At 37.2% G+C, this 26342-nt stretch overlaps 3 protein-coding genes across 3 annotated transcripts in view; 1 reads left to right on the plus strand and 2 right to left on the minus strand.

Annotated features, from left to right (window-relative positions):
- LOC141903636 (exportin-6-like) overlaps window positions 1–26342 on the minus strand; it is a 78527-nt gene that overhangs the window by 11732 nt on the left and 40453 nt on the right. The window contains exons 11-19 of the mRNA XM_074791843.1: window positions 22842–23074; window positions 20324–20410; window positions 8382–8532; window positions 8160–8306; window positions 2031–2220; window positions 1479–1634; window positions 1218–1392; window positions 1033–1144; window positions 803–958 (exon numbers count right to left, since the gene is read on the minus strand). Coding sequence (XP_074647944.1) covers window positions 803–958; window positions 1033–1144; window positions 1218–1392; window positions 1479–1634; window positions 2031–2220; window positions 8160–8306; window positions 8382–8532; window positions 20324–20410; window positions 22842–23074 — 1407 coding nt within the window. The remainder of the gene's footprint in view (window positions 1–802; window positions 959–1032; window positions 1145–1217; window positions 1393–1478; window positions 1635–2030; window positions 2221–8159; window positions 8307–8381; window positions 8533–20323; window positions 20411–22841; window positions 23075–26342) is intronic.
- Window positions 12106–16753, plus strand: LOC141903254 (uncharacterized). Its single transcript, XM_074791342.1, has 12 exons — window positions 12106–12594; window positions 13311–13436; window positions 13768–13861; window positions 13950–14015; window positions 14255–14465; window positions 14586–14753; window positions 14830–15190; window positions 15272–15464; window positions 15552–15809; window positions 15919–16090; window positions 16197–16345; window positions 16425–16753. The coding sequence occupies exons 1-12, from the start codon at window positions 12106–12108 to the stop codon at window positions 16751–16753; spliced, it is 2616 nt and encodes an 871-aa protein (XP_074647443.1).
- LOC141903255 (uncharacterized) lies at window positions 16864–17874 on the minus strand. Its single transcript, XM_074791343.1, has 3 exons — window positions 17771–17874; window positions 17219–17455; window positions 16864–17035 (listed from the first exon to the last, which is right to left on the minus strand). The coding sequence occupies exons 1-3, from the start codon at window positions 17872–17874 to the stop codon at window positions 16864–16866; spliced, it is 513 nt and encodes a 170-aa protein (XP_074647444.1).

Raw genomic sequence — 26342 nt, forward strand, 5'->3', positions numbered from 1 at the left:
TTTCTACTACGACTTTCGATCCATTTTACTAGCATTGGCATGACGTCATAAACGTCAACCAATGCTAAAAACAACTATCTGTTATTTAAGGCCTTGAACCACATATCATGAGTACTAAGTTTTATCTTGATCTGTTGAAGATTTTACTATTAGTAGCGATTCATAGAAATATGGGCCCCATCGCCCAGCCTTGGGCACTCCCTGGGGTCAAATCCAAAAACGACTCAATATTCTTTAAGGCTTTGCCCACAGATCTTTGGTACCAAGTTTCATCTCGATCCAATTGACACTTATTAGGACAAGAAGCAATTCATAGAAATATGGACTCCAGGGTACCCCCTGGGGGTCAAACCCAAAGAATGCTCTATATTGCTTTAGACCTGGTCCCACAGATCAATAGTACCAGGTTTTACATTGAACTGATGAAAACTGTAGGACTAGTAGCCATTCATAGAAATACAGGCCCCACCACCCTTGGGCACCCCTGAGGGTCATATCCAAAAAAGGCTCTTCATTGTTTTAGCCCTTGGCCCACAAATCACAAGTACCAGGTTTTATCATGATCCAATAAAACCTGTATGACTAGAAGCGAATTAGAGAAATATGGGCCCCAGCCCCTTGAGCATCCCCTGGAGGTAAAATTAAAAAAACAGCACTATATTGTTTCAGGCATTGGGCCACAGATCATTGGTACCAAGTTTTATATCGATCTGATAGAAAGACTAGTTGCGATTCATAGTAATATAGCTAGATGGGACTTATGTCCCAAGTGGCCTTAAAGTGAAAATAAATATCACAGTACCTGCATAATCGCTATGAATTGTGATTGGTTGTCTAATTCCTCTGTTTGCGATTTAATGACTGTAATAACTGGAGTTTTGAAGAAATATCTCCAGTTATAGATTAATAACTGATGTAAAATTGCGTAAAGTGTTGATTTAATATCAGGCGATGACCTCTGAAAAACAAAAAGAATGACGTGAATACAATTCTAATACAGTGAAATTGAAGTCTCAAATGATTTGAAATTACCTCGGCTATAATTGGATAAATATGTTCCATGATTATAGAAATAATACTGGGTAGGAACGCTCGGAACGACGCCCCTGGTTCTTTCACAATCAATTCCAAAATCTTTAGAAATCTACGGTAGAGAGACCATATAATAGAGTTCAAAATTTATAGAAATGAGGGACATAGTTTCAGATAACTCTTACTTCTCAATAACTTGTATCCCTGCAGTAGTTTCCTCCATTAGAATTTTTGATAGTTGTTCCCTTGTGAACAAATTCATGAAGGTCTGAATGCTTTGTTCAGTAAACTGAACTCCCATTTGAACTTGTAAACTTTCAAATAATGCAAGGAAAAACACCAGGATGTCTTGTATAACATCTACAAATAAGAAGATTATACAATTATATTCCAGCATACACATTTCCAAATAAGTCTTATTTCTTAAAAATCTGGAGTAACATTACCTGGATTATGGATATAAACAGGAAATAATGATAGCGTGACTTGTACAACTTCCTGTATCGATTGATAGCAGATCTGTTTTGTTTTAACAACCTCTCCGGAAATTGATTCAACTTGATTCACCATCATTTCTAATGTTTTCTTTATACAAAGTTTGGCTTAAAAATGACACAAAATTTTGATATGTTTATTACCTACACATTTACCATGTTTGATAAACATGGGTCACACTATCCTCTCTCAGCAGGGATTTAAACTGGTGGCAGTCTTTTATGAGACTGGTACGGCAAGGAACCCTATCTTATCAGCCTCAGTCCATTTTCTTGTAGACCATTATTAACGAATCTCAAACAAAATTTTGCTAACGTTATTCTATTCTTATAACTATCCATGGACTTGACTCAGCAATTACATAAAAGGCAATCTCAATGGTGCTGCACATAGGTCTGCACATATGGGCACCCATGTTAATCAGACAGGGCTTCAAATCGCGGCAGAGTTCAAATCCTAGCCAAAGAATGATGAGGCCACACTAACACACATGTAGAACGTACCTTGCTCTTGAAGTGTTTTATCATCTGGTAACCCAGGTGATGATTTTAATTGCCTATACTGTTGCGTTAACTGTTTAATGAATCCTTCATGATGATTTGCTCTATCTAACCAATCCTGTTCTGTATCCAGTAAGTTCGGCCATGGCAATATCAAGTAATTAGCTAATGATTTATAAATCAAGAGTTGTATCTGAAATTAGAGTATGGTCACTATATAGCATGCCCGTAAGCAGACTGTACTTTGGAAGGGTGGGAATTTAGACATGTAGGAACTTATTTGACGATGGAGGCGGCAATTACGAATGCCATAAGCGCGAAGCTACCTGTGGGTAGGTTTGGGGGCCATCCCCCAAGAAAATTTGAAACATTTGAATCATTTGGTACATTTCCCGCCAAGTTAGTGTTAGTGTTAGTGAATATATCATATAAAAAAGTCACTGAAACACTAATGCGTAAACCAATAAATTATCTTAATAATTGACAAAAAATAGAACTCAGAATGTTGCAGGGAGGTGCTTTCAAACCCAACGGCCTCCCTTGAGTACTGGCCTGCATAGATTATTGTTAAGATGCAGAGATAGATAAAAAGAGATCATGAGGCCATATTAGATCTTAAAGGGCAAATGCCATCAAAATTGTACTTTCCGCGATTTCTTAACCAGAAGAAACTTTAGTATACATATAACGACCTGAGATGTGACTTATTGAAATAAATTGCCCATGGGCAAAGTGTGGTTTACTTTGAAAGCTAGATGTTGTTTGGAATAAGGACATTGCTTGAAAAATCTTATTAATTCGTGACCTCAAAGTTCCACAAGTTTATATTGTATTTTATCTTTCTCAAAGAATTATTTTGTAGTCAAATAAGACCAAAGATATACATTTGTTTACGGTCCACGTCCAAAATTTTTTGTAGGGTACGGGGTAGGCGCGGCAGGCAAACTATTTTATATTTTCAAAAAAATATGTTTCACAATATGAATAAATATTCAAATAAGGCCATCCCAAAATAATTGTCTGTTTGCCGACTCAACTTTTCAGGAAGAGTCGGTAAGTAGGTAGAAATTTTTTTTATTGCAAAAAATTTTTGGGCAAAAAAAAGATTTTTTCACCTTTGGGCTTTTTTACATGTAAACAATATCGCAAAAAATCATCTACCGGGTACGTTGTGCACGGGAAATTTGTCTAATAGCGTAGATTTCAAGAATTATTCTAAAATTATAACTTCGTCCAGAGCATCATCTCTGTGTTAAAAATGAAACAGTACATTGAATATGTGCGCGCTTTTACGTTACCAGCTTTAAAATATAGTCACTATTAGAATGAATGGCAGCTTATTGGAACACTGCCAGTTTCCTGGAAAACTTAAACTAGGCCACATGTCAAGGCATGTTTTCACACGATGCACACGTGAATTCAAACATACGTAGCTCATACGTCGGCCGTTTTTATCAAAAATAAAATTTATTTCAATGAACCCCAGAAAAAAGTTTTCACTCGGTACCTTTGAAGTCTGGTCGGTCGGTTACGGCAAACCGACCATTTATTTTGGGATGGCCTAAAATTCATGTGATGTCACATATCAGAGGGTGGCTGAATATTGGGTCTTGGAAACCTGGAAGCTAAAATACTGGTACAGAAGAAATCGGCTATTAGATCGTTTTAAATCCTGGAATTTACCCCTACAATATTCAGACCTCGACAGTTTGCTGCTTAGTATTTTCAGGTCATTAGAAATTACAATTCATTACAAATTCTATCGAACAGAAAACACAGCGCTCATCTTCTGCTACGATTATTCTGCCTATTTTCATGTCAAACGTGCACGCGTTACAGCATCACCCTTAGTAGTGTACTGTACGAGCTTGTGTGTGTGTCGTGTAGCACTCCGCGCGCACGTGGCCTCGTGTAAGTGAATATTCACTTACACCTCAATTTCAATCAAAACAATCACCGGGTATTAAAATGAAACAATACCTATGGCGGATGTGTGAAATAATAACATCCTCACCAGCAATGAGCATTTGAAATTCGCACGTATACGGCACCTAGTCCAATGAAACGTACGCCATTCTATGGCTTTCCCAAAATTATTTTAGTAGCGCCGGAATTCCCCATATATCCCAAAAACAGCCAATCCCATTCGCTCGTAGAGACGACGCCCCCCAATCGAGGTCATTGCAATTTTATACGCGAGAGCTTTTCCCGCCAAAAACAGTTTTTCGTAGAATTTTAACTCAGTTGACCATGTCATCGACGGAGGTTCGCCATGTCTTCAATCGCATCGATTAAACGTCGTATAAGCCGAGAACCAATGAAACAAATGCTCACAAAAAAAACCAACCGCCATTTTACATGAATTGGCTCAATGCCAACATCATATCGCTGACAAAGGTAAACCAAAAAGGAGCACGAATTGGCCATAATAGTTAGCGGAATAGTCATCTATTTATCCTTCACTCCACGCGTATAGTTCACATTCATCCCGCGGGTGGCGCTATTTATGATGTTAACTATGACAATCAACACAAGCATGTGTGCACCCTAGTACGCGTAGCCTATGTATAATTGATAAAATAAACACCATTTGTTCACCGTATTCACTGACCTACAGCGCTACTCACTTATATACGATTATCATGTCATATAAAACGGTAGCAGCACTATACAATGGTAAGAGTTTATTAATTCAAATCACTCCCAAAACGATAAAATATCGCATGAAATGTCTAGTGAAATGACTGGAAGCCGCGAGCATTTGTCAGAAATGACGTCAGAAACATGCACCTGCTAAGATAAACAATAACATCCTGTGCTGAAATTGCTAATTTAAAAGTCACATTTCTCAGTAATGGCTGAACTAAAATTCAAACCAGTTCCATATTTGATATTTGTGAATACATCACATTTGAAAATGAATTTTACACAATATTCTATTTTGATGGCATATGCTCTTTAAAGAGAGGGGTTATGGGTATGCAAGGCCATTGAAAACTAGCGGCCATGGCAACATACTGTTTGTCCAAACTAGGGGTCCAGGGACACCATGCCCACTTGGTGAAATGCTTGACAACCTGACGCAACATAACCACTGAAACAAAGTGTCAGATTTTGACAAAGAAGATAAAGTTCTTCCAACACATATAGCATTGAATTTTCACGTTTTTTATTTTGGACTGTTAAAGATGCTGCATAAACGATCGTGCGGAAATAAATCAAATTTTTTACCCTTTTTGGTAAAATTCTCTAAAAATAAGAAACCCACGGCTTTTCAACTTTGCGCATCATAAAGAAAAACAAATTACAAAATATATATTTGGTTAATCCGCTTAATTCACCCATTATTAGTGAAACTATTCGCAACTGAAATTGCGTTTAAATGTGCTAAAATAGATTTGAGCGTAGTGTATTAAAGAATCAACCGTCCAGACCATTGACATAGACTCCCTAACCGAACTATAAATAACCTTGCCAGTCGCCACAATAATAGAACACGCCATGAACCACTATTTTGCAATTGATTGCAATATGGAAATACTAAGTTATTTCACTATTCAATGCCCCCTGATGACCATATACAATTAGAATGTTGCTGAAGACAACTGATGCCCCCAAATCAGGGGAAATGCCTGTGTGTAAAATAGACCCTGAGCATATGTTGATGACCCGTTTATGAAAATTGAAAAATATAAAAAAGCTTTCAGTCATCCATCCATACAATTTCACCAAGTTATCTTAAAAACCATTTATGAGTTAAAAGCCTGGAAATTAAAAATACACAACTGCTCTTGGTGACCTTGACCTTTGACCTACAGTACCCGGAATCTAATCAGTTACTCAAAGTCTCTAGGAAAACCCATCAATCAAATCAAAAAATTTCACCAAATTATCTGAAACCATCTATGAGTTAGGAAATGAAAGATACAAAAAACAGCTTCTATTAACCTCGATTTTTGACTTACAGGACCCGAAATCTACTCAGTTATCCATAGTCTCCATATAATCTCACCAAATTTATCTTAAACTGTTCATGAGTTAGAGCTTGGAAATGAAATTTACAAAATGGTTTTCTGTGATCTTGACCTTGAACCTACAGGACCCAAAATCTAATCAGTTACTAACCTCATCTAGTACAGCACAATTGTTGAATTTCAGGAAAATCTGTCCAATCTGTCAATTCGTATAAAAACAAATGACTCTGAAACTAACCACAATTGTGGTTATAAAATATGCATAGGTACCAATATCAACAGACAAATTGTATACAATTCAATATCAAGCTCCCCCTGTTGGCAAAGAAAAAAGGGTAATCCCAATTCTATGTGAGGAGATTTAAGAAAGTACTAACAAATACTAAACATCAATATTTTCTTTTAAAAAAAACTTGTTTCTGTGAATGAAGGCTGATTACATTACTAATCCAAAAAACCTGTCTAGTTGCCTATGTCAAAGATCCGTTCCTAAAGGATACCTATGAAGAATTACAAACATGACAAAACATTAGGAAACTACCAGTCTCTGATTTCAGGCCAAAAATGGATACAAAAAAAGGTTAGGTCACAGAATTGCCATCTTGTAAATGCAAGATGCTACAGGATATCGATGGTTTCAAGTTCTGAATTTTCTCATTTGATGGCGCTAGTCATAATTGGAATTTGGAACCTAAATATGCCATGTTTTAATCCGCTGCAATAAAAATCTTGCTTGAAGCGTGAATTCTGGGCCCAAAATTTCAGTACTACCCTGACTAAGCCACGAAGAGGCCTTGAATAATATAATCCTGTAATAAATCCTAGTGTGAACACTGATATCATGTGGAAATGGCATTTTGGCAGTGACTCGCAGACTGTACCATTGATTAAAACTTGGATAATTCATCGTAGATTAATTAAGCTAGTACGGTACATGTATATTATAGTGTAGTTTATTTTGCATTATAGATTGATACAAAGATATGTAATAACAATATGATACGGAACGCTATGAAAATATAATAACAATCATTGTAGCAATAGATTATGCGAGGAATTAGGAAAAGCCAAAGTTGGCTTAAACTAGCCCTAATCCCTCGTCCATTCACTCCCACATGCGCACCCTCATTCACTCTCATATGCACACGTTACCAAACAATTGGATACATACATTCAAAATGGAAAAACAAGCAAGTAGCATGCAAAGGGTATCAATCAATAAATAGAACTAAGGAAATGATGAAGACTTTTTTTAAAAGCTGATGGAGATTAAGGGCATTTGAGGCTTGTGCTTAAACTGTTCCAGAATTTGGCCCCTTGGATTTTGATAGACTTGTATTTGTAATTGGATTTAGCAAATGCTATATGTAGGAACGTATTAAGTAATTTAGTCGAGTGACATCACTCAGTGACAGGGCCAGGCTTATCTGATGCATCATACAGTCAAAGCTCATTAACCCAATAGCACTTAAGCCGCCTGTCTCCGCCCTGCATATTACTCCGCAAGCAGCCCGAATCCGCCCCGGCACTTTTTTCGTATGCTGCACGAAAACGGTTATAGTGGGATTTGTACCCAAGAGCTTATGATTAACTATACACCAAAGTCCTTAAATTACCAAACAGAAATCAACTTCCTCCTATTTCAATTTCTCGAGTATTTCGAGTTTGAACATGACACATCTGAGCCTCACTTCAAATCCAAGTAAGTTTGGATGAATTTTGGGGGGCCATAAGGACACAATTTTGGTGGCCAACCTCATCAAAACATACATTATATGAAAGTCTTCACTATTTACTACAAAATATAACTAACTTGTAATGCATGGAAATAAACAGCAAAAAGAGCTATTCGGTATCGTGATGAACTTATATATAACTTTGAATTTCTGAGGAGTAATTGACACTACATAGTGCAATTCCTGCATGCTAATGGGTTAATATGAAAAGGCCTACATGAGATTTTTTTTGTTTTTGTGATTTCTTGCTCACATGGCTGGGGTATCAATTCACAATCAGATGATATGAAACCTGTTTAGGACCCCTACCACAATGGTCAGTTGATAATTAATCAGTAATCTAAATGGCCTGAGTATGGGGGGATGGGGAGTAGTTTATCAAAGCATACATGAGATAAGAAGAAATATATCATAAAACTTACATCGTTACTGAAACTACTGTAATAGCCTTGACTACAATTGTTATATAAAGCCTGAATTTCAGGAAGCTGCAGTAGAAACGGTGGTCTGACTAGTGTCATTAAGGAAACGAACAGGTGAGCCGCGGAATGTACAATTTTCTTTGGTATCTGAAATATTTGATAGAATACTCTTAGTAACCTCATATGAACCCTATAACCTTCTTAATTTTCATTTGTACTTACATCTTTCTCAAACAATGGTGTAACTACTTTTATGTGGCTCATCACTATCGATACAAATTTATCTTTGTGCTGTGTATGTTGCTGAGTTTCAGAACCAAACTGAGTTAACCAATGAGTGAATGTCTTTAATGAAGCCAATGACTGAGCATGTCTGCAAATAAATAAAATATCATTCCAAATAATTGTTTGTTAAACTTTCTTGCTTAACTCTTTCGCCACCAGTCTCAACTAGAGTAAAAAAAAATTGTATGTTCAACTAGAAACAATCGTTCTATGTGGTCGAGTGAGCAACAAGTTCTCTATCTCTTCACAACTTACAATAAATCAGTTCAGCTGTTCAAATTTAACAATAGTTACGTATAAGACCATAAACTTTTACAGGAAAATCGTAACAGTTGGCAGGTCTGATAGCCCGCGCAAACTGTAACTACCCTGTAACATAATCCTCTCATCACAAACCTTAGCGTCATATCGTAGTGCAAGTACTCGAATCAAGTTGAGGGCTCAGGTGCCTAAAATTCAACTCTTCAATAAGATTGAGTTCTTGATAGAACAAATCAAGATCTTTAATGATGTGATATTATCAAACTGCTTCACGAATGCATGTTGAAATCAATTAGGATTTATTGAGTACAGGTGGTTTAATTCAGTTTCAAAGCTGAATCACATCAAAAACATGGTATAAGTACATATATACATAAGTGCCATATGCCAATGGGTACAATTAGTTCATGCAACTCCCAACGGAACTATGAAAGCGCCAAACAACTAAGGTACATCAGTACTTTTTACGTGGTAGCCCTTGTGGATCCACGTATCCCGGATATGTGTCGCGCTCCTTCAAAATAGTTGCATACTATGAACTAATAAGAATTATTTTAGTGAAATCTTTGTGCGCTTCCCAGTGCCAAATTTAAACCAGCAAGGCAGAAACCCGTTGTCGCTGCTTTGCAGCTATATTTATATATTATTATTACTTCATTATAAAAAAAATTTCATTTGAATGCCACTTGAAACAATGCATTCATACGTGCACTAGCGAGCATTTCAATATCACTATATAAAAGTGTATACCGTAGTCGCGCATGGCGTGAACGTTCGCTTAAACTTATATGGTCAATCAGAACAGACTACCAACAGTGGATATATAATATATGAAATATATATATATATATATATATATATATATATATATATATATATATATATATATATATATATATATATATTAGCAAAAAACCCATTTTTGCTGGGTTGGCTCCTTCAATGTCAGCCTAATAAATCCCGATTGACCTTCACAATTGAATCTCATCAAGCAATTTCACGATATCCATCAATTCCTTGATCTATAAGGCCAAAAAATATATATTCTGTTTCTGGTCAGGTCCTTCTGCACAAAATGATGTGGTGATGCAGTTTTTTTTTAAATCTTACATTTGAATATCGAGTGTGATGGATAAGTCGACAGGAACAAGTCCGAACGGACGTATAGTAGCCGGCCCTTTCAAAATTGATATCGATATCAACATGCTTTTGGTTTTCATTCACAATCGACAATAGCAATGAATAGTTGGACGAAACTGCGTTTTACTTCCTCGTTTGACGATATTGGCTACTAGATGGCGCTAGCACACGGTGCGCGAATTTTGGAGCCAGTTTTTGTTTCCGAATAAAAAATTTCGACGCTGGGGTTCTAGATCGACGCGCGCGCTGAAGAGAATACATTTTTTTTTTGGCCTAACAGTAAATATTTTTGCAATTTGTTCACCCAGTACTGGGAGAGACTGGTTTGCGGGGCTGGTTGCTGGTATAACCCCTCCTAAATTTTGATAGGCTCCTTAAATGTCAGCCTGGCAAAATCCCAATTAACCTTTCCAAATAAAATTCAAGAAATCTCCCCCTCCCATAAGCCTGGAGTAATCCCTTTCTTCACATGCCTCAAGCAACGTGTCCTCCCAGAAGCCTGGAGAATGTTGAGGCCTTTCTCACCATGCCCCTCTATTCCTGGATCCATATTATGCCTTACAATATATATTACAATAAATATAGAAAATTGTACACCCTGTACTGAGAGTGGCTGGTTTGCAGTGCTCTGTATGGGGATACTTTCATCGCGGAGAATTGACCAATTAAGTATACATAGTATATATTACATTGAAACTTTGTATGGGTCTATGTCCACCTTACATTTCTAACATCACTAACGCTCCACTGTGCCCCAGTTAACAAACTAATACAAATAATCAGGCTCCAAAACAGATCGCTAATGCAAACGTTAATAAAATGACTTCAATTAATGATGACAAAACAAGTATTCCAGTCGTGTAAATATCAGACTCATCTCTAAAAATTTGACGCTATCAGTGAATCAGCCGTGTGGCGAACCCGGAAGTAAATTTCCGCATTTTGAAACCACATTTTCGTTATCTTGATGCAACGTTACCTTACGCACGGAATATCAAAACTAGATGAATCATTGAACACATCGCACACAATAAATCGTTATATCATACGCCTTGAATATCAGTATTCGCGCTAGAAATGATGAATATCAACCTATTCAATCGTGCCGCCATTTTGTTTGTGAAATAACGCGCACCAGCTGATCCACCTCGTTCAATGTTCGATGTTGATGACATGATGGAAGTCAAAACCGGGTCAACACAAATTTTATAGAACTCTTTGAAAGCCCATAACTACCGAACCAAGCGTCGGATCTTGGTGATATAAAGTTCTTCCGACGCAAATAGCATTGAATTTTCACATGTGTTATTTTGGACATTTAAAGATGCTGCATAAGAAAACGTGCTGAAATAAATCAAATTTTTGAAAATTTTTGGTAAATTTCTCAAAAAAATATGAAACCCACGGCTTTCAACATTGCGCACCATAAAGAAAAACCAATTACGAAATATATTTTTGCTTAATCCGTTCAATTCGCCCATTAGTAGTGAAATTACAGGTTAATGAAATTGCGTTCGAGTGTGCTAAAAACAGCTTCGAGCGTAGTGTATTAAAGGATAACTAGCATACCTCCATCAAAATGCCACTTTAAGTTTTAATTTGTTGAGGGGGTGATAATAAATGGATCAGTACCAAAAATCTTGATTATAGTTGTTTATTAGTTGATGTAGAGCCGTTTGAAAAACGGCAAATTCATCGTCTGCTAACCACGTATATTGAAAACCGACTACTAGCGCCGCCACCGTCGTGTGACGTCACAAGTTGAACCGGCTTTGTTGCATTACATTGGAAACTTATCAATAACGCTTATAAATGATATTTAAACAAATAAATGTTTTTAATGTGATCGTGATTATTCAATATGGATTGAAATAATTCGGACAGGCGTTTTTCCTTCCTTTATTGATAATATATTGGGTTTCTAGAAGTAGGGCAAAATGTCAATTCGAAAGTAACGCCGTAGACAGAGAGCTGAGTTCTATTGTACTGCCGGGTAGCCCGGGGGTTGTTTAGGTTTTGGTTACGATAAGAAAATTGATAATTGACGTATTTTTGTCAAGTAACCTAGCCTGAGGCCGTAGTGTCACACCGAGAGGCTTGATTGCGCATAGTAACTCCAGGCGTCAATCTCGGGGATTCAGTATATTAATTACCGTACACAATGCCCGCGCGCAATTAGAGTCTTATCAACGATGCGGTCTGTTTTGGTTAATCTAGTCCATATCTTTGCTGGTAGTCTTATGCTACAGATGCAAAGAGGATGGCGGATGACCGAAGTCAAAATTCTACGCTCGCGAAAAAAGAGAAAAAACGAGTGATCGGAAAGAGATGTGCTGTTTGGGGATGCGGGAATACCAATGCTAATTCAGGATTGGGCATTCATGGTTTCCCAGATCGCGAGAAATCACCTGTGCGGTTTAAGTCATGGTGTAGCATTATCAATCACACTCGAGCAGATTTCACCTATACGAAAACCGGATCATTCGTATGTACGGACCACTTCGATGACGAGCAATGCAACCGAAAGAAATATAAAATGATGAAGGAAATAAACCCGACTGGGCGATTTCAGTGGCTTCTTGAGCCAGGTGCTGTGCCATCCATTGCTAGAATGCCTAAGAAGCCAGTACACGGTACTCCTGTTCCATCAACGTCACTAGCAGCGCGGCGGCAACGAGGGCCGGAATCAACTACTAAATCAGAAAATATGTCAAAACGGACAGCTGCCGAAAAAAGGACACGGAAACGGGTAATTATCTTATTCTTGATGTTCGTTAATCTTTTTACCCTATTTCCATTTTTGTTTGTTTGTTCGATCAGGGTATTCATTTCATGTCCCGGCGCCGGTGTGACATTATCTGCCCAATAAATAAATTTGAATTTGACTTGACAAGCCACTCATGACTCAGTTGGCGGTCCCGGAGTAGTTTGCGAAAAGGACAACTATGGTATATTAATTCACTAAATATTGACCCCATAGGCACATGTGGTTACGCCAGGGTAAACTTAGATAAGTGGTATGTGTATTTGAACAGCTTAGGAAGACTGAGTCGAGTGATATCGATTGTCTAGGCCTACTTACTAAAAAACAATTCAATCCAATTAAATTTATTTCATCCGAGCAGTAGGCCTAATACAAGTTACACGATTCTGGAGGGTCCCCAAGCTACTACACACCCCATGGCCGAACTCTGTGCCAAAAAGAATGAACACTAACTGATATTCTGCTTATAATTTACATTTAGCGGGATAGAGAGTATGAATGATGAAGTCACTACTGATCCTCATTTGTGATTTCTCAGATTTTCTCAGTCTCGCTCTGTATCATTATGATTCCTTTGCTCAAAAGATGTTATGCATGTTGTATTTTGGGGCTACAACGTATACGACAAGAGCCAATGCTGTCATTGATGATTTATGTCATGATCGATATTGAGTGATTTTTGATTGTCATACTTATTTCAGCTCGCCAATGATGCAATATCAGACGATACGTATGATGATAGAGAATTTCTTATGCATCAAGAGTCTGAAGCAGCTGAAGATGAAGGTGCTGGTGAAATCCATCATCAAGACCTTGATACAGTACAGGTTAGTTTTGCTGCCCATATGATTGTCAATACTGAATTTTTCAAATGACTCCGACACAATTGGCTTATCAAAATCCATATCGAAATCAAGTTCGTACAATAAAAAATGCTGTTTTAACCCTAAAAGGACATTATCAGTAACCTCATTAAATAATTGAGGCCTACTATTATTTGTTTTGGCTGAGAAATGTAAATCAATCGAAAATCTTATTTGTGTTATATTTTTAAGAAGTAGGCCCACTATAGGCCTATCACTCTTGGGTTGCAGTTTTAGCTGTCCGGTGAAGCCTTGACAAAGCCTATGTAACGTGAATTAAATCATCTCTTTTTAGACCCACAGTAAAAAGTCCGCTCAGGCAAACTTGATGCCTCAACATAGATCGGCGGCCATTCAAGTGAATAGAAGACACAAAACGTTCGATAGAGGTATGTTCTAATGCTTTTATTCATTAGCAATGAGTTATGTTGATGTATTATATGGTTGTTATATGGTAGTCATTTTTTTCAATTATAGGGACTCAGACTGGTTCTCCGGTGATTGAAGTTCAAGAATCAGGATCATTGGATGTAGTCAATGCAGGTAAATAGACTCAGTTTCTCCTTTTGTGTTTGTGTGTTATCAGTCATACAAAATTATTCTTTGAAGAGAATTTACTGATTCATGCCACATGATGAATCCCTATAACAATTGTAGAGGCCCACTCAAATGTTGAAAAGCTTTTTTATTCAATGGAAGCAGTTCTATTGATGTCAAACTATAGTAATGATTTGATTCAATTTCATGTCAAGGAGTTCATATTCAATTTTTTGTTTACGAAGGAACCCAAACTGATATGGAGCAACCAGTGACAGTGAAGAGTTGTGGTTGTGAATGTGCTTGTGGATCAAAAAAACTAACCTGTAGTCATAGATCGTCCACCTCTGACATGGAAGACGCATATATCGATAACCCACATGATGTCGATTATACGCCAGATTCCGATAGTGAAGATGATGCAATAAGTGTCGAAGAGTTTCACATAGATCAGAAGTAAGAATTATTGGGCTGGATTGTACCCTAAGCGACCAAGACATTCTTGCTTTTATTAAAAAGATATACATGTTTATGTCATGTGCAGTCTGATGTAACTCGTCATTTTTCTTTTTTTAGTGAAGATCCAGTTGATGAAAAAAAATACTTTGTATTTCATTCTCAACTGATGTTACTATTTAGCACTTGTCCAGTGTGTTCAAATACGTGTAGTCGACTGGTTAAAAGGATAGGGACATTCATATCAATTAAGCAGAAATGTTTGCTACCACAATGTGCATATGAAAGGTTAGTTAATTTCGGTGTGAAAAAATGTGTTTGCCCTCAGTGGATTTCTAAACCATACCTTGTAAATGTATTTCAGATTTTGGGACAGTCAGCCTTATATAGGCAGCATTCCAGCAGGAAACATTTTGCTGTCTACATCGATACTGTTTGCGGGCTCAACTGCTGCTAAAGTTCTAAAAGTTCTGAACTACTTTGGATGTCAGGGGTACCATTTCACCACTTTCTTCCGTCACCAACGAAATTTCCTGTGGCCGGCCATTGAAACAGTGTGGAAAACAAGCCAGGAAGAAGTAATCGAAGCAGTGAAAACTTCAGGAAAACCTGTCATAGTCGGAGGAGATGGCAGATCAGACAGCCCTGGCCATTGTGCTAAATTTGGCTCGTATTCTTTGATGGAGCTTAATGTTAACAAGATTTTAGATGTGAGGCTTGTTCAGGTAAGTGGCTAGGTTTATAAGTTTTCAATTGGACAATACCGTCATGAATCATGAAGTTATCTTTTTCATTTTCCGTTGCAGTCAAATGAGGAGAATGTTACTCATAGCGTAAATATGGAGACGGAAAGCCTGATAAGATGTGTGCAGTTTCTGAAATCTGTTGATGTTGACATCTCGAAAATAGTAATGGATCGTCATGTACAGATAAACAAATGGCTCCGTGAAAATCTACCCGAAGCTGATCACCGTTTTGATGTGTGGCATCTTGCTAAGAGTATGTCTCCGTTTAATTTCCCAGGTTGAAAGCAATATTTTACTGATCAGATTTCTTATAAATAAGTGTTTTCTTTTGTCGATTCAGGCTTGAAGAAAAAGATTTTAAAGATCGGAAAAGAAAAAGATTGCGGTATAATAAATGAATGGTGCCGGTCCATGATAAATCACCTATACTGGTGTGCCGCTTCCACCCCGGATGGAGACAAAGATCTGATGCTGGCCAAGTGGCTCTCCCTGGAGAACCACTTACACAACAAACATGAGGGCCATAGCAATATTTTCCCTTCATGCGGCCACGATAAGCTGATAGGACATGAAAAGCACAAAAAATGGATTGAACCAGGTAATCTATAGATATATGTAGCAATAGTGATGTAGGATGAAGCTTAGATTGAATTTCTTCAGTCAGATCTGTATGTTGGATATTTACCACAGATATATCACTTTTCCAGGATCGAAAGTATCAGTTCGTGTATCAGCCTTGATCGACAATACAATGTTCAAGACAGCTGTGAGGAAGATGTCACCTGGTGAACAGACTTCAAGTTTGGAGGCTTACCATAGCTTAATTTTACATTTTGCCCCCAAGATGATTGGCTTTGGATTTCATGGATTGAACTCTCGGTAAGTAAAGGACCATATAAAGTTAATATATTGGTTTTTTCCCAATCAATTCAAATGTTTTTAATGAAGATCTTACTTCTCAATTAATATGGAAAAAAAATTTCAGTCTCATTCTAGCAGCTCTACATTATAATGAGAATGGCGATAAAGAGCAGGCTGTGACCGAGGAAGGAGTACTCCGTTGGGCTGTGCCTTTTACCAAAGCGAAGAGTGGAGGGTATTCAGTTAGGCCAATAAAGAAAGCAAGCACCCATGGTAAGTCCTGATGAAATGTGCCTTTATCTTATTGGATAATTACAATTGTGACATTCAGTGTATATCTTTTTATCTACAGGTTATGTAAAAAAGCTGCTTCATGAGGTGCAGAAACGGTGCATTAACAAGCCTCTTCCTACTTTAGAGGCCGAGGTTCCGCCGTCGCTCTGTAGCTCATATACTCGCCCTGTGAAGGATGTTGCTGTGAGGGAGTATTCGGAAAGATATCAGCGCTACACGAAAGCTCTTTACACACAGTCTGAGCTGAAATCTCAGGAGTCGATCGAAAAACCGTCAAAATCGAAAACTCAGGAGTCGAATGAAAAACCGTCGAAATCGAAAAATCAGGAGTCGAACGAAGCACCATCTGTTCGAAGGTCGAATCGAATTGCATCAAGGAAAAAATGAAGCGCAAATTGACAATTAATACGTATTCTGTACATTATGTTCAAATTACAATCTATATTTATATACACATATTTACAAGTCTGATTATATACATAGATTCAATGAATGTCTCAAGTTATCTGATCCAAATCTAGGTACTTGAATCCAACATTGTCGCCGATTGCCGGAAACGTCTGGCAAATTACTTCCAGGGCACATGCTGGTAATGGAACACGGTTTTTTTCCCCGAGGAACCCCCAGCACCAACGAACTAGCTGGCGATATGCCACATAACGATATTTCCTGCAATAGAGAACGTACAGATCATGAACCAAATGTGAAGTTTTTTTAACATTCAGAACAGTATCGTATTCCAGAAAAAGCAATTCAATTTATTTTTTATGTGAAATTTATTTAATTATTTCATTTATGATTGTTATGTCAACAGTTATGTATTGATTACAGTCACCTTGAATTATAACTTACTCATTTATTTCTCCATCTACTTGGGCTCTGTATTGCTGTCTATATTGATAATACGCGGTCTCCAGCACCCAGATGTCAAGACAGTTTGAACGAAACCCCGGATGGCAAGTGATGCACTTGATGCTGCTGTCATATTCATCATTATATTTTTCAATCCTTGCAAGGATTGGGCCCTTCTCGTTGCAGCAGGCATTTTCCTCTGGAGTCTCCATTATTTCACAACATTGACAGTCGCACCTATTAATAATAATATTTCAAATTTAAGATTGACTTATAGGAAGTCTTCGACTTACTTATTCACGAAGGAGTGAAGGGAAAGAGAAAAGCGGACAGTTAATATGTTCAAATTGGAAGGGAGGACGTAATCGGAGTGAACATGTGATTTTTAAAGATCAATTAAGTAAATTGAATTTATGTTCGTGTCACAAAAACATCGTCATCGCGTGCAGTGAATCCAGTTAAATTTCATCCCCACCAACCATAAATGTAGACCACGCTTAATGAAAATACAGTACGTATACAAAATAACAGTACGACCTAAAATCTACCTACCAATCGGTGGTTTCCATCCGCTGACGCCAAATATCATCGATTTCTTCGCCATCGCTGTCGTTCGTCATATCATCGCTCGATTCACGCGTATTTTTTTCGGCCATCGGTTCAAATTGATACCCGAATATCGTACCACAAATTGGGCCACCATATCCATCACCATAACTCTATTCACCTGATGAATTACTATCGCAAATATCGATCGAATCTACTTCGCTACTGTCGCTATAATACTCAGCCATGTTGTCTCTGTGGTGTATGTTCAACTAGTGACGTCACGTCAACATAGGGGCGCTGCTATCTGCGTTTTGAAAAATCAAAGAGCAGACGATGCTTTGTTCCGCGCAAAACCGCTCTAAAATTCACTTTCGACCCACAAAAAAATGATAATTCAACAATATTCCCACTTTGTGATATATCAGGAATATAAAAACGCGAAGTTGCTCTGAGCATGCTAGTTACACTTTAAGCATACAAATGATTATCCATCGGCCAAACCGTTGACATAGGCTGCTAACGCGATCCAAAAATGTAAATCCCTTATGTGTTTTGTAATCAGCGTTTGATACAATCCATCTTTTCATCAAATGCTGCAAACCTACAATAGCTAACCTTAGAAAGTGCCTTCACCTGTCCTTAGAAAATATGTTCCTGTATGAAATGTATTCAAACTTAACCCTTTAACCGGCAATTGGTCGACAGCGACTGATTTGAATAGACCAGCTATAGTGAATAGAATAGCCAAGAATTGATTTCAGTGAAGCATTCATGCCGGTCGGCCATCTTGATTCTGACAGGGCCAGTTTTTGGGCTGAAGGTGTGTCTAAGGTAGATACATGTGTAACCCAAATATCTAGACATTACATTGAAGCGTCTTCAAAACTTCCCAAAATATCTAGATTCCATCTACGGACGGACGGACGCTACGACGGACGAAAAGTGAACGCAATGGCCAGCTGGGACTAAAGTTCCAAGTGGGCTAAAAATACTGGCCGGTTTAAGCATTAAGCCAACAAGATAAATGTAATTTCCTCATTAATGGAAGCAAGAATCTTGATCATGCAGTAAATCTACCAATAATCAGTACGTATATGTATATCACAGCATATTGTATATACCGGTATAATATTCATATACCATATTTTCCGGCCAATAAGCTGAAGCAGTTTTTGGCCTTAAATACATGGATTTCAAAAATTTTCGACCAATAAGCCAAGGCCCTTTATCAAAGAGTTTAATTCACTGACTAGTCAATTAGTTTTCTTAATTGATGATGAAAGAGCCTGATAAACACAAGCATAATACGCGCGGTATAAGTGCTGTCATTAGGGCTGTCGCTGAGTCACTGTGCTGTCATAGACTTACTCAGGCGATAACTAATACACACAGCCATATATTGTATCCTCTGAGGCACGTATATATTACTATCTGTCACACATGCCCAATTTTTCATATGAAATTAAATTAATAACACCAATGTTCTTGCTAACTGACAATGTTGATTTTCCAATAGGATACCAGCAAGGCTACTAAGGGAAGCGAGGATTCAGCGATAATCCGCCAGCATTGATAGTGGCACTGGGTTACCGTGCTTCAATTTCTTCTACATTTCAATAAACTTCCGAGTCTAATTTTCTGATAAGTAAATCAATTTTCAGTGATATCAATACCACACACTGAGTGAAAAAGGAAATATATCAATTCGATGACTCGTTTGATAATTTCCGGATTGGGAACCCAAAAAATAATGTTCAGATTTCATTGAAAATGAACTGATTTTCACTACGAGTAACCCAGTGATTTGTTGCGCCATCTGGTGTTGCCAGTATCCCATTCTTCATCTGTGGTTATAACTTGTCTTTTTACAGTGAATGGCATTTTTCGTGCTGGGGTTGTTAAGGCTATCATTCCCATATCATGAAATGTATTTCTACCATCAAGTGTACGGATGTTGGCGTCCATGTTATTTGCTGCGTATTGACCAAAATCCCCAGGGATAAAACCAGGGAGTTCAGTTTTTTTAAATGCAGTAGCGCATCAAACTTCTGTATTTCTGAATATGAACAACAGAACCAATGACTAAATAACATATCAATCAAGAACTTTGATTGACCACTGAATGAGCACAGAACAAAACATCGCACGAACAGCATGACAGACAGTAGGATACATAACTGCTGTGAGTTGATGAAAGAATCAAAGTAATAAAATAGTTCAAAATAGATCACTGGTAGAAAATAATGACGTCAAATAAATATGGACCACTCTTCTTGGTACTGCTGATCTTTGGGAGCATTTGAGTGACATATGTAGATTGGGAAGTGATATTTTAGATCATGATATTAGTGGGTAAAAATCTGAGGCTAGAAAATGGACTTATTTGCCCGGAAAATACGGTACGTAGATTATAAAATGAATTGAAAAGTATGAAGTGCATTTTCAGTTGCTCTATGATTTATCATCACGTCCCAAAAATGGTCAAGAACTAGTTCCAAAAGATTAATATCACCAATAAGTGTAAAATGTTAATAGGTGGAAAAATGACGAACTTACAATTCTATGAAATCCGATTGTAGTACTTGTTCCGAATTTGTTTCATTCAGTTTCATTTTTGTACTGAATGCAGCTATATTCAATAATCTGTAATAAGAATGCAAGATGCAATGCTACAAACATGAAAAAGTATCTAAGTATAAGATTCAATCAATTAAGCTGAAAACAAAAGATACCATATTTTTGTGACATGAATTATCTTAAGTTCATTAATGATTCAAGGTGGGTATGATTATAACATATTCAATCATTTATTTTCGTTTGTGTAACACGAGTATCCAGATTTTAGGAGAGAAAATAATGTTATTATGGCGACAATACAAACAGATGGCTAATTAACATACGGAGGTAATACAGTATACCACATAAATGTTGTCATCATCAACAGCAAAAGAGAGCAATAATGGTATTTTCCAGATTGAAAAAATCTTGAAATGGAAATGAGATGGCGAACTTACAAGCTTAACTACTACATAAACAGAATGCTATTTGTATTGTTAAACTTCATTCATGCCATTCTGCTAAAGAGGAAACTAGTTTATTCTGATGTTTTCCATCATGTCCCAGCCAAGAAATTTATATCAATCAAGATTTTCATACAAAAACCCATTAAATACAACAATTTTGGCACTTTCGCCTACACAAAATTTGTATTCAACGTACAACTGTAAGGGTAATCTCAACTGACTGTGGTTTTTCTTGCATGAACTGCTAGGCCCTATTGCTGAATAATGAAAACAAAAACAGAACGATTTTTCTGAAAGCAAAATACTTTGATGCACAATAGATAGATCAACCGGACAAATGTATGCATCAAAACGTCGCACAGAGAGCGATGCCGGTGTTGGTGTCACTGAGGCAGGCTGATGATTGCTTGTGTCATTTCGTTTGTTTACGTTGTTCGGAGCTTGGTTTTTAACCCTATTGGATTGTTCATTTAACCTCACGATGGGACGGCCTTTGAGTTGCCCGCACACCGTACGAAGCCAACAGGACTCGAACCCACTTGACACTCAGCACTGATAGTGGATGCAACAGCATCACGCCTTATCTCACTGAGCTACCGAGGCCAATCGATTTAATTCCAAAAAATTACAGTAGCGGCAAATAACCATCGTGATATTGAAATTTACGACAAACAACGTGTAAATTTAATCACTTTTGTGGAGAACATAATAAGAGTTATTTTTCCGGCGCTCATTACAAAAAGCGAATCTATCTGCCTTATGAGTGTGCAGCAGGCTGGCAGGGCATGTTAAAGTGAAAACTCATCTTAGAATATAGCCGAACCGATGGAATTTTACAATAAACCGTCAGTCAACTGATTGATGATACAACATGGTTATTCTCAGCGTACTAAATAATGATATTTTCCTCCAAAAAACAACTCTGGTAAAATTGAATAAAATAATCTCTTTATTGGTGATATCGCATCGTGGTTGGGTGGTACTGTTTAACGTTTGATGTTTCGTGTCATCATGAAATGGTTGTAACTTTAGTTAAGGCATTCCTGCACGATCACATAACTTACCTATAAGGTTTCAGTCATAAGTAGGCCAACCATTCCACTGCTCTAGAAATATGTATTCTGCCACTGAGAATTAATCCAAATTAATCTCATTGCTTCTGATAGGAGGTACAACAGTGATATTTAAAGACTATGATATTTATAAGCCAGGGTTACATAAGTTTATGTTTTTCTATTCAAAAGAGGCCATTCCCCATTTTTTACTGCCAATGTCAATGCGGACATATCACTATGCGATTGCTTAACCCCCTCTCATCTACCACATAACTAACGAGAAAAATGCTGTAGAATAACTTATTGGGCCAATTAATCAAAAATCCGGCGACGCTATCTTGTAGGGGATAATTGAAACATTATTTTGAGTCATTTTCAGCTGTGTTTAACGTTTAACGAGAACAGAGTTACAATTTAAAGTTACTATGAAAATGAGAAGTCGGCACTTATTTTTTTACTACGACTTTCGATCCATTTTACTAGCATTGGCATAACGTCATAGACGTCAAACAATGCTAAAAATACCACATTTTAAATGTTAATCATTACATATCTGGAATGCTTCACAGAATTCTTTTCTCATTGTTTCATATTTGATTGGCGAGGTTCTAAATGGATCGCATGTTGAAAGTTTACAGTAAAAAAGACGAGTGTTGATACATGGAATTTTGTGAGTTATTTCCCGGCAAGTCTCCTGAGGAAGACTTTGACGTAATACAACAAAGTAAAAAGAGCCTCCTGTGGACCATCTGGATTTAAATTGGGCCAATTCCTGCAGATATGTCTTGGCTAGAAAAATAAAAACAGCCAAGCTGAAAGTGTATTGAAAATTTCTTTAAAAAAAACCGATTGCCTCCACAGAAAGATGCCAAAGGACGACAGGGAATGAAATAGCTTTCTGAGGCAGAGTGAACTATAAAAAAAACTCTAGCAGAGTGGAGTTAAATTGCCTCTAGACATAAGAAGTAAGCCTCTGGAAGGAATCTTTTGCCTTACCTGTCCAATAAATCTATAGCATCATTAAATCTTTGAGGGAAATTCTCACCAATGAAATGGTCAACCAATCTCCCAATGGCTTGCAACAGTGAACATAAATCTCTTAGAGTACAGTGCAATCTACGACATTCACTTTCATTGTTTATCAATAACTTTCTCCTCGAATCTCCATCATTTGTTACGTAGAACTCTAATCCGATATAAGTATCGAAATATTCACCAAATGGTTCTAACTAGAATAGAAATAAAGCAACAATATAAAACAAGTCAATACATATTACCATATAATTTGCCACCGGTTTACCTTTCTAGTATCCATATGAACGAAAAAATGACCAGAAAACTCTAAGGGCTCTGGGAAGCACGACACAAATTTTTATTTTGGCTGTGTTTGTAATTCTTTGTATTTCACAAAAATATCAGGATCATTCATTTATTACATACGCATAAAATTTGAATTTTTCAACCCCCCTCGCCCCCTGTACGCAAAATCGGCCATTTTTTTCGTATTCATAAAGCATTACCATGTGCAATTGCACTGACCCCTCCCCCTCCCCTAATGCATACATAATAAATGAATGAACCCAATATAAGGTCCCTCATATATATCGTATATACTTGAGTAAAAGTCACAAGTACCAATAAATAGACAAATTGTATATTATTCATTATTTAACTCCCCCTGGACACAAGAACAAAGAATTGGGCGAAAACGGGACGGTTGGCAGCTCTGCTGTACGGTGATCTCCACAGGTTAACCGTACGTGAGTTCCCTACAAACGCCGTACGTGAGTTCTTATAATCTACATACGCGCATGCGTGTGAAAGAAGGGGTTTGGGTTAGGCGAGGCTATTTGTTAATCAACTTTCATACACCCTGCAGTTACGTTCTGTGGCTCAGTGGGTAAATCACTGGACTACTGCTGGAATTTTTTTTTTTCGTTAGGTTTTGATTCCCAATATTGCAAGGCAGAGGGTCAACGTTCTCGCATACGGCTAACCTGTGGAAGTCACCGTACAGTCACGTTTGGGTAACAAGAGCGTTTTAAGTATTAACTCTTTGCCTACCAGGCCTATTTTTCAGGAAATGCTGCACTTTGCCAGGATTTCTGTGTTTTTCAGAGATTCATAAAACAAAAACTAAAAGAGATATCATCATCAAATTTGTCTTATTTTGTTCATCTGGTCTTGCTTTTTCATGTAAAATAAGCAGCATTTCTTCTAAAAGTGATAAAATCTGCAGCAATCACCATTTGCAGAAAATATTCCTGTTGAGACCCATTTCAATAGAAGAAGTCACTAACACACTGCATAGAACGACTGATGATAGTTTGTTTAAGTAGTAAAGGCATTAAACCAACTGGTGTTGTGCGATGAATTCGCCATCTATCGTTAAAGTTAACAAACAAGTCAACCATACCAGTACGGTTTTGGCAGGCAAGTGATGGAAGAAATCGAACGTACCAGTAGGTTTTTGGCAGGCAAAGAGTTAAGTGAGCACGATAAGCCTACCATGCCTACGTACTACAAACACAAATTTTTCCCTCTCGTCTACCCTACACTGATGTTACTATAACTGGAGCCATTATCACATGGATAGGATTTGGTCAGGACTAGCCTAAAGTCTAATTCAGTCCACTATTCACTATTATTAAAACAATACAGTGAAGTACTCAGACGCAGAAAGGCTAATTGATTCGAGCCATGCAATTAAATTTTACTCAGGCGTCCTATGACCTGCTGACATTAATAGTCAAACCTAGATCCAAAACATTCATCTGGTCACAGCTTGTATACCAGAAATCATTGTAGGCCTGTACATTTTGCTGTATGAAGGTTTGGTATACCGATTTCTCCAATCTAGACTGATAAGTGTACGGTACAGCTGTATGCATTATACAATTGTACCAATGGGAATAGGGCTTATTGATTGGGTTTATTATTTCCTGCTTTAGAATACTGAAATAAGCCCAACGTTCATTCAAATATCCAACATCGGTGAAAGTTTGATTACTGTATACTCGTCCTGTAGGTCTTCATGTTGTATGAATATTTTGCAATTCAAATGGTGAGATGCTAATTCCGATGTCATACACACGAAGTTAAATGGTCAAGGACAGTCAACAAGACCAAGATATCTCTCTGCGACCGATGTTGCACCATAGAAGATCCGATTCTTTCAACTCAAGCAAAGTGATTCAACACGATCGACATAACACTGGAATGGGTTAGCAGTGACTAACAGTTCATTTCATTTAGTCCTATGTACTTTTTAGCCAATTTGGATTTGATTGTAATTGAAACTCTGGAACTGTTAACGAGAGAATGGAAAAAACACAAGTTATGCTTGATTCTCATATTCAAATTTAATTCAAATTCAAATATATTTTATTGCATCATATTTAAAAAGCATATCATTGGTTCATACAGTAATAAAAATAAGAACAGAATAAATATAATTATAGAATTTTTAAAGGTAATGAATTTCTATAACTAAATTAAAAGTATATTTCTAATAACTAAGATCGAGAGTGACTCTCCCGTTTATCAGGAAACACACACAACTAGTGGAATAGGTTTGATATTTACACACATGTTGCAGGTATATTTTGTTTATCAGTATAGAATTTGAAATCCATACTAGGGGTCCAGAGACACCATGCCCACTTGGGAAGTGGTTTCAAATGCTCAACAATCTAACAATTTCAATATTCAACGCCCCCTGCTTACCATATACAAAAACTAATGACCTTGAAACTCACCAAAATCATAGAACATGTCAGCAGCTACGATTTTGTAATTGATTGTGACAACAAAATATGCCTCATTACCACTTATAATATGGAAATACTAAGTTATTCTACTATTCAACGCCCCCCTGGTGACCATATTCAAAACCCAATAACCTTGTAACTAACCTTGTAACTCATAGAACATATCATGAACTACAACTTTGCAATTGATCATGGTAACAAAATATGCCTAGGTACCAATATAATAAGGAAATACTAGGTTATTCTACTATTCAATGCCCCCTGGTGACCATATAGAAAACTTATTTCCTTAAAACTCACCACAATCATAGACGACGTCGTGAGCTACAACTTTGCAATTGATTGTGGTAACAAAATATGTATTGGTACAAATATAATACAGAAATACTAAGATATTGTATTATTCAACGCCTCCTGGTGGCCATAGACAAAAACCAATGAACTTGAAACTCACCAAAATCATAGACCACGTTATAAGCTACAACTTTCTAATTCATTGTCGTAACAAAATATAATACAAATATAATACAGAAATACTAAGATATTGTATTATTCAACGCCTCCTGGTGGCCATATACAAAAACCAATGAACTTGAAACTCACCAAAATCATAGACCACGTTATAAGCTACAACTTTCTAATTCATTGTCGTAACAAAATATGCTTAGGTATCAATATAATGTGGAAAAATGTTTTCCCACCTATGAATGAGTACTGATGACACCAA

Source organism: Tubulanus polymorphus, chromosome 4 (genome assembly GCF_964204645.1).
Source record: "Tubulanus polymorphus chromosome 4, tnTubPoly1.2, whole genome shotgun sequence".
Taxonomy (NCBI): domain Eukaryota; kingdom Metazoa; phylum Nemertea; class Palaeonemertea; order Tubulaniformes; family Tubulanidae; genus Tubulanus; species Tubulanus polymorphus.

Coding starts and splice junctions, on each gene's coding strand:
- LOC141903254 (XM_074791342.1), top strand. CDS start 12,106: ATGGCGGATGACCGAAGTCAAAATTCTACGCTCGCGAAAAAAGAGAAA. Junction 15,191..15,271: donor TAGATGTGAGGCTTGTTCAG/GTAAGTGGCTAG, acceptor TTTCCGTTGCAG/TCAAATGAGGAGAATGTTAC. Junction 15,465..15,551: donor TGTGTGGCATCTTGCTAAGA/GTATGTCTCCGT, acceptor TTGTCGATTCAG/GCTTGAAGAAAAAGATTTTA.
- LOC141903255 (XM_074791343.1), bottom strand. CDS start 17,874: ATGGCCGAAAAAAATACGCGTGAATCGAGCGATGATATGACGAACGAC. Junction 17,456..17,770: donor CGGATGGAAACCACCGATTG/GTAGGTAGATTT, acceptor TATTATTAATAG/GTGCGACTGTCAATGTTGTG. Junction 17,036..17,218: donor GTAGATGGAGAAATAAATGA/GTAAGTTATAAT, acceptor TCTCTATTGCAG/GAAATATCGTTATGTGGCAT.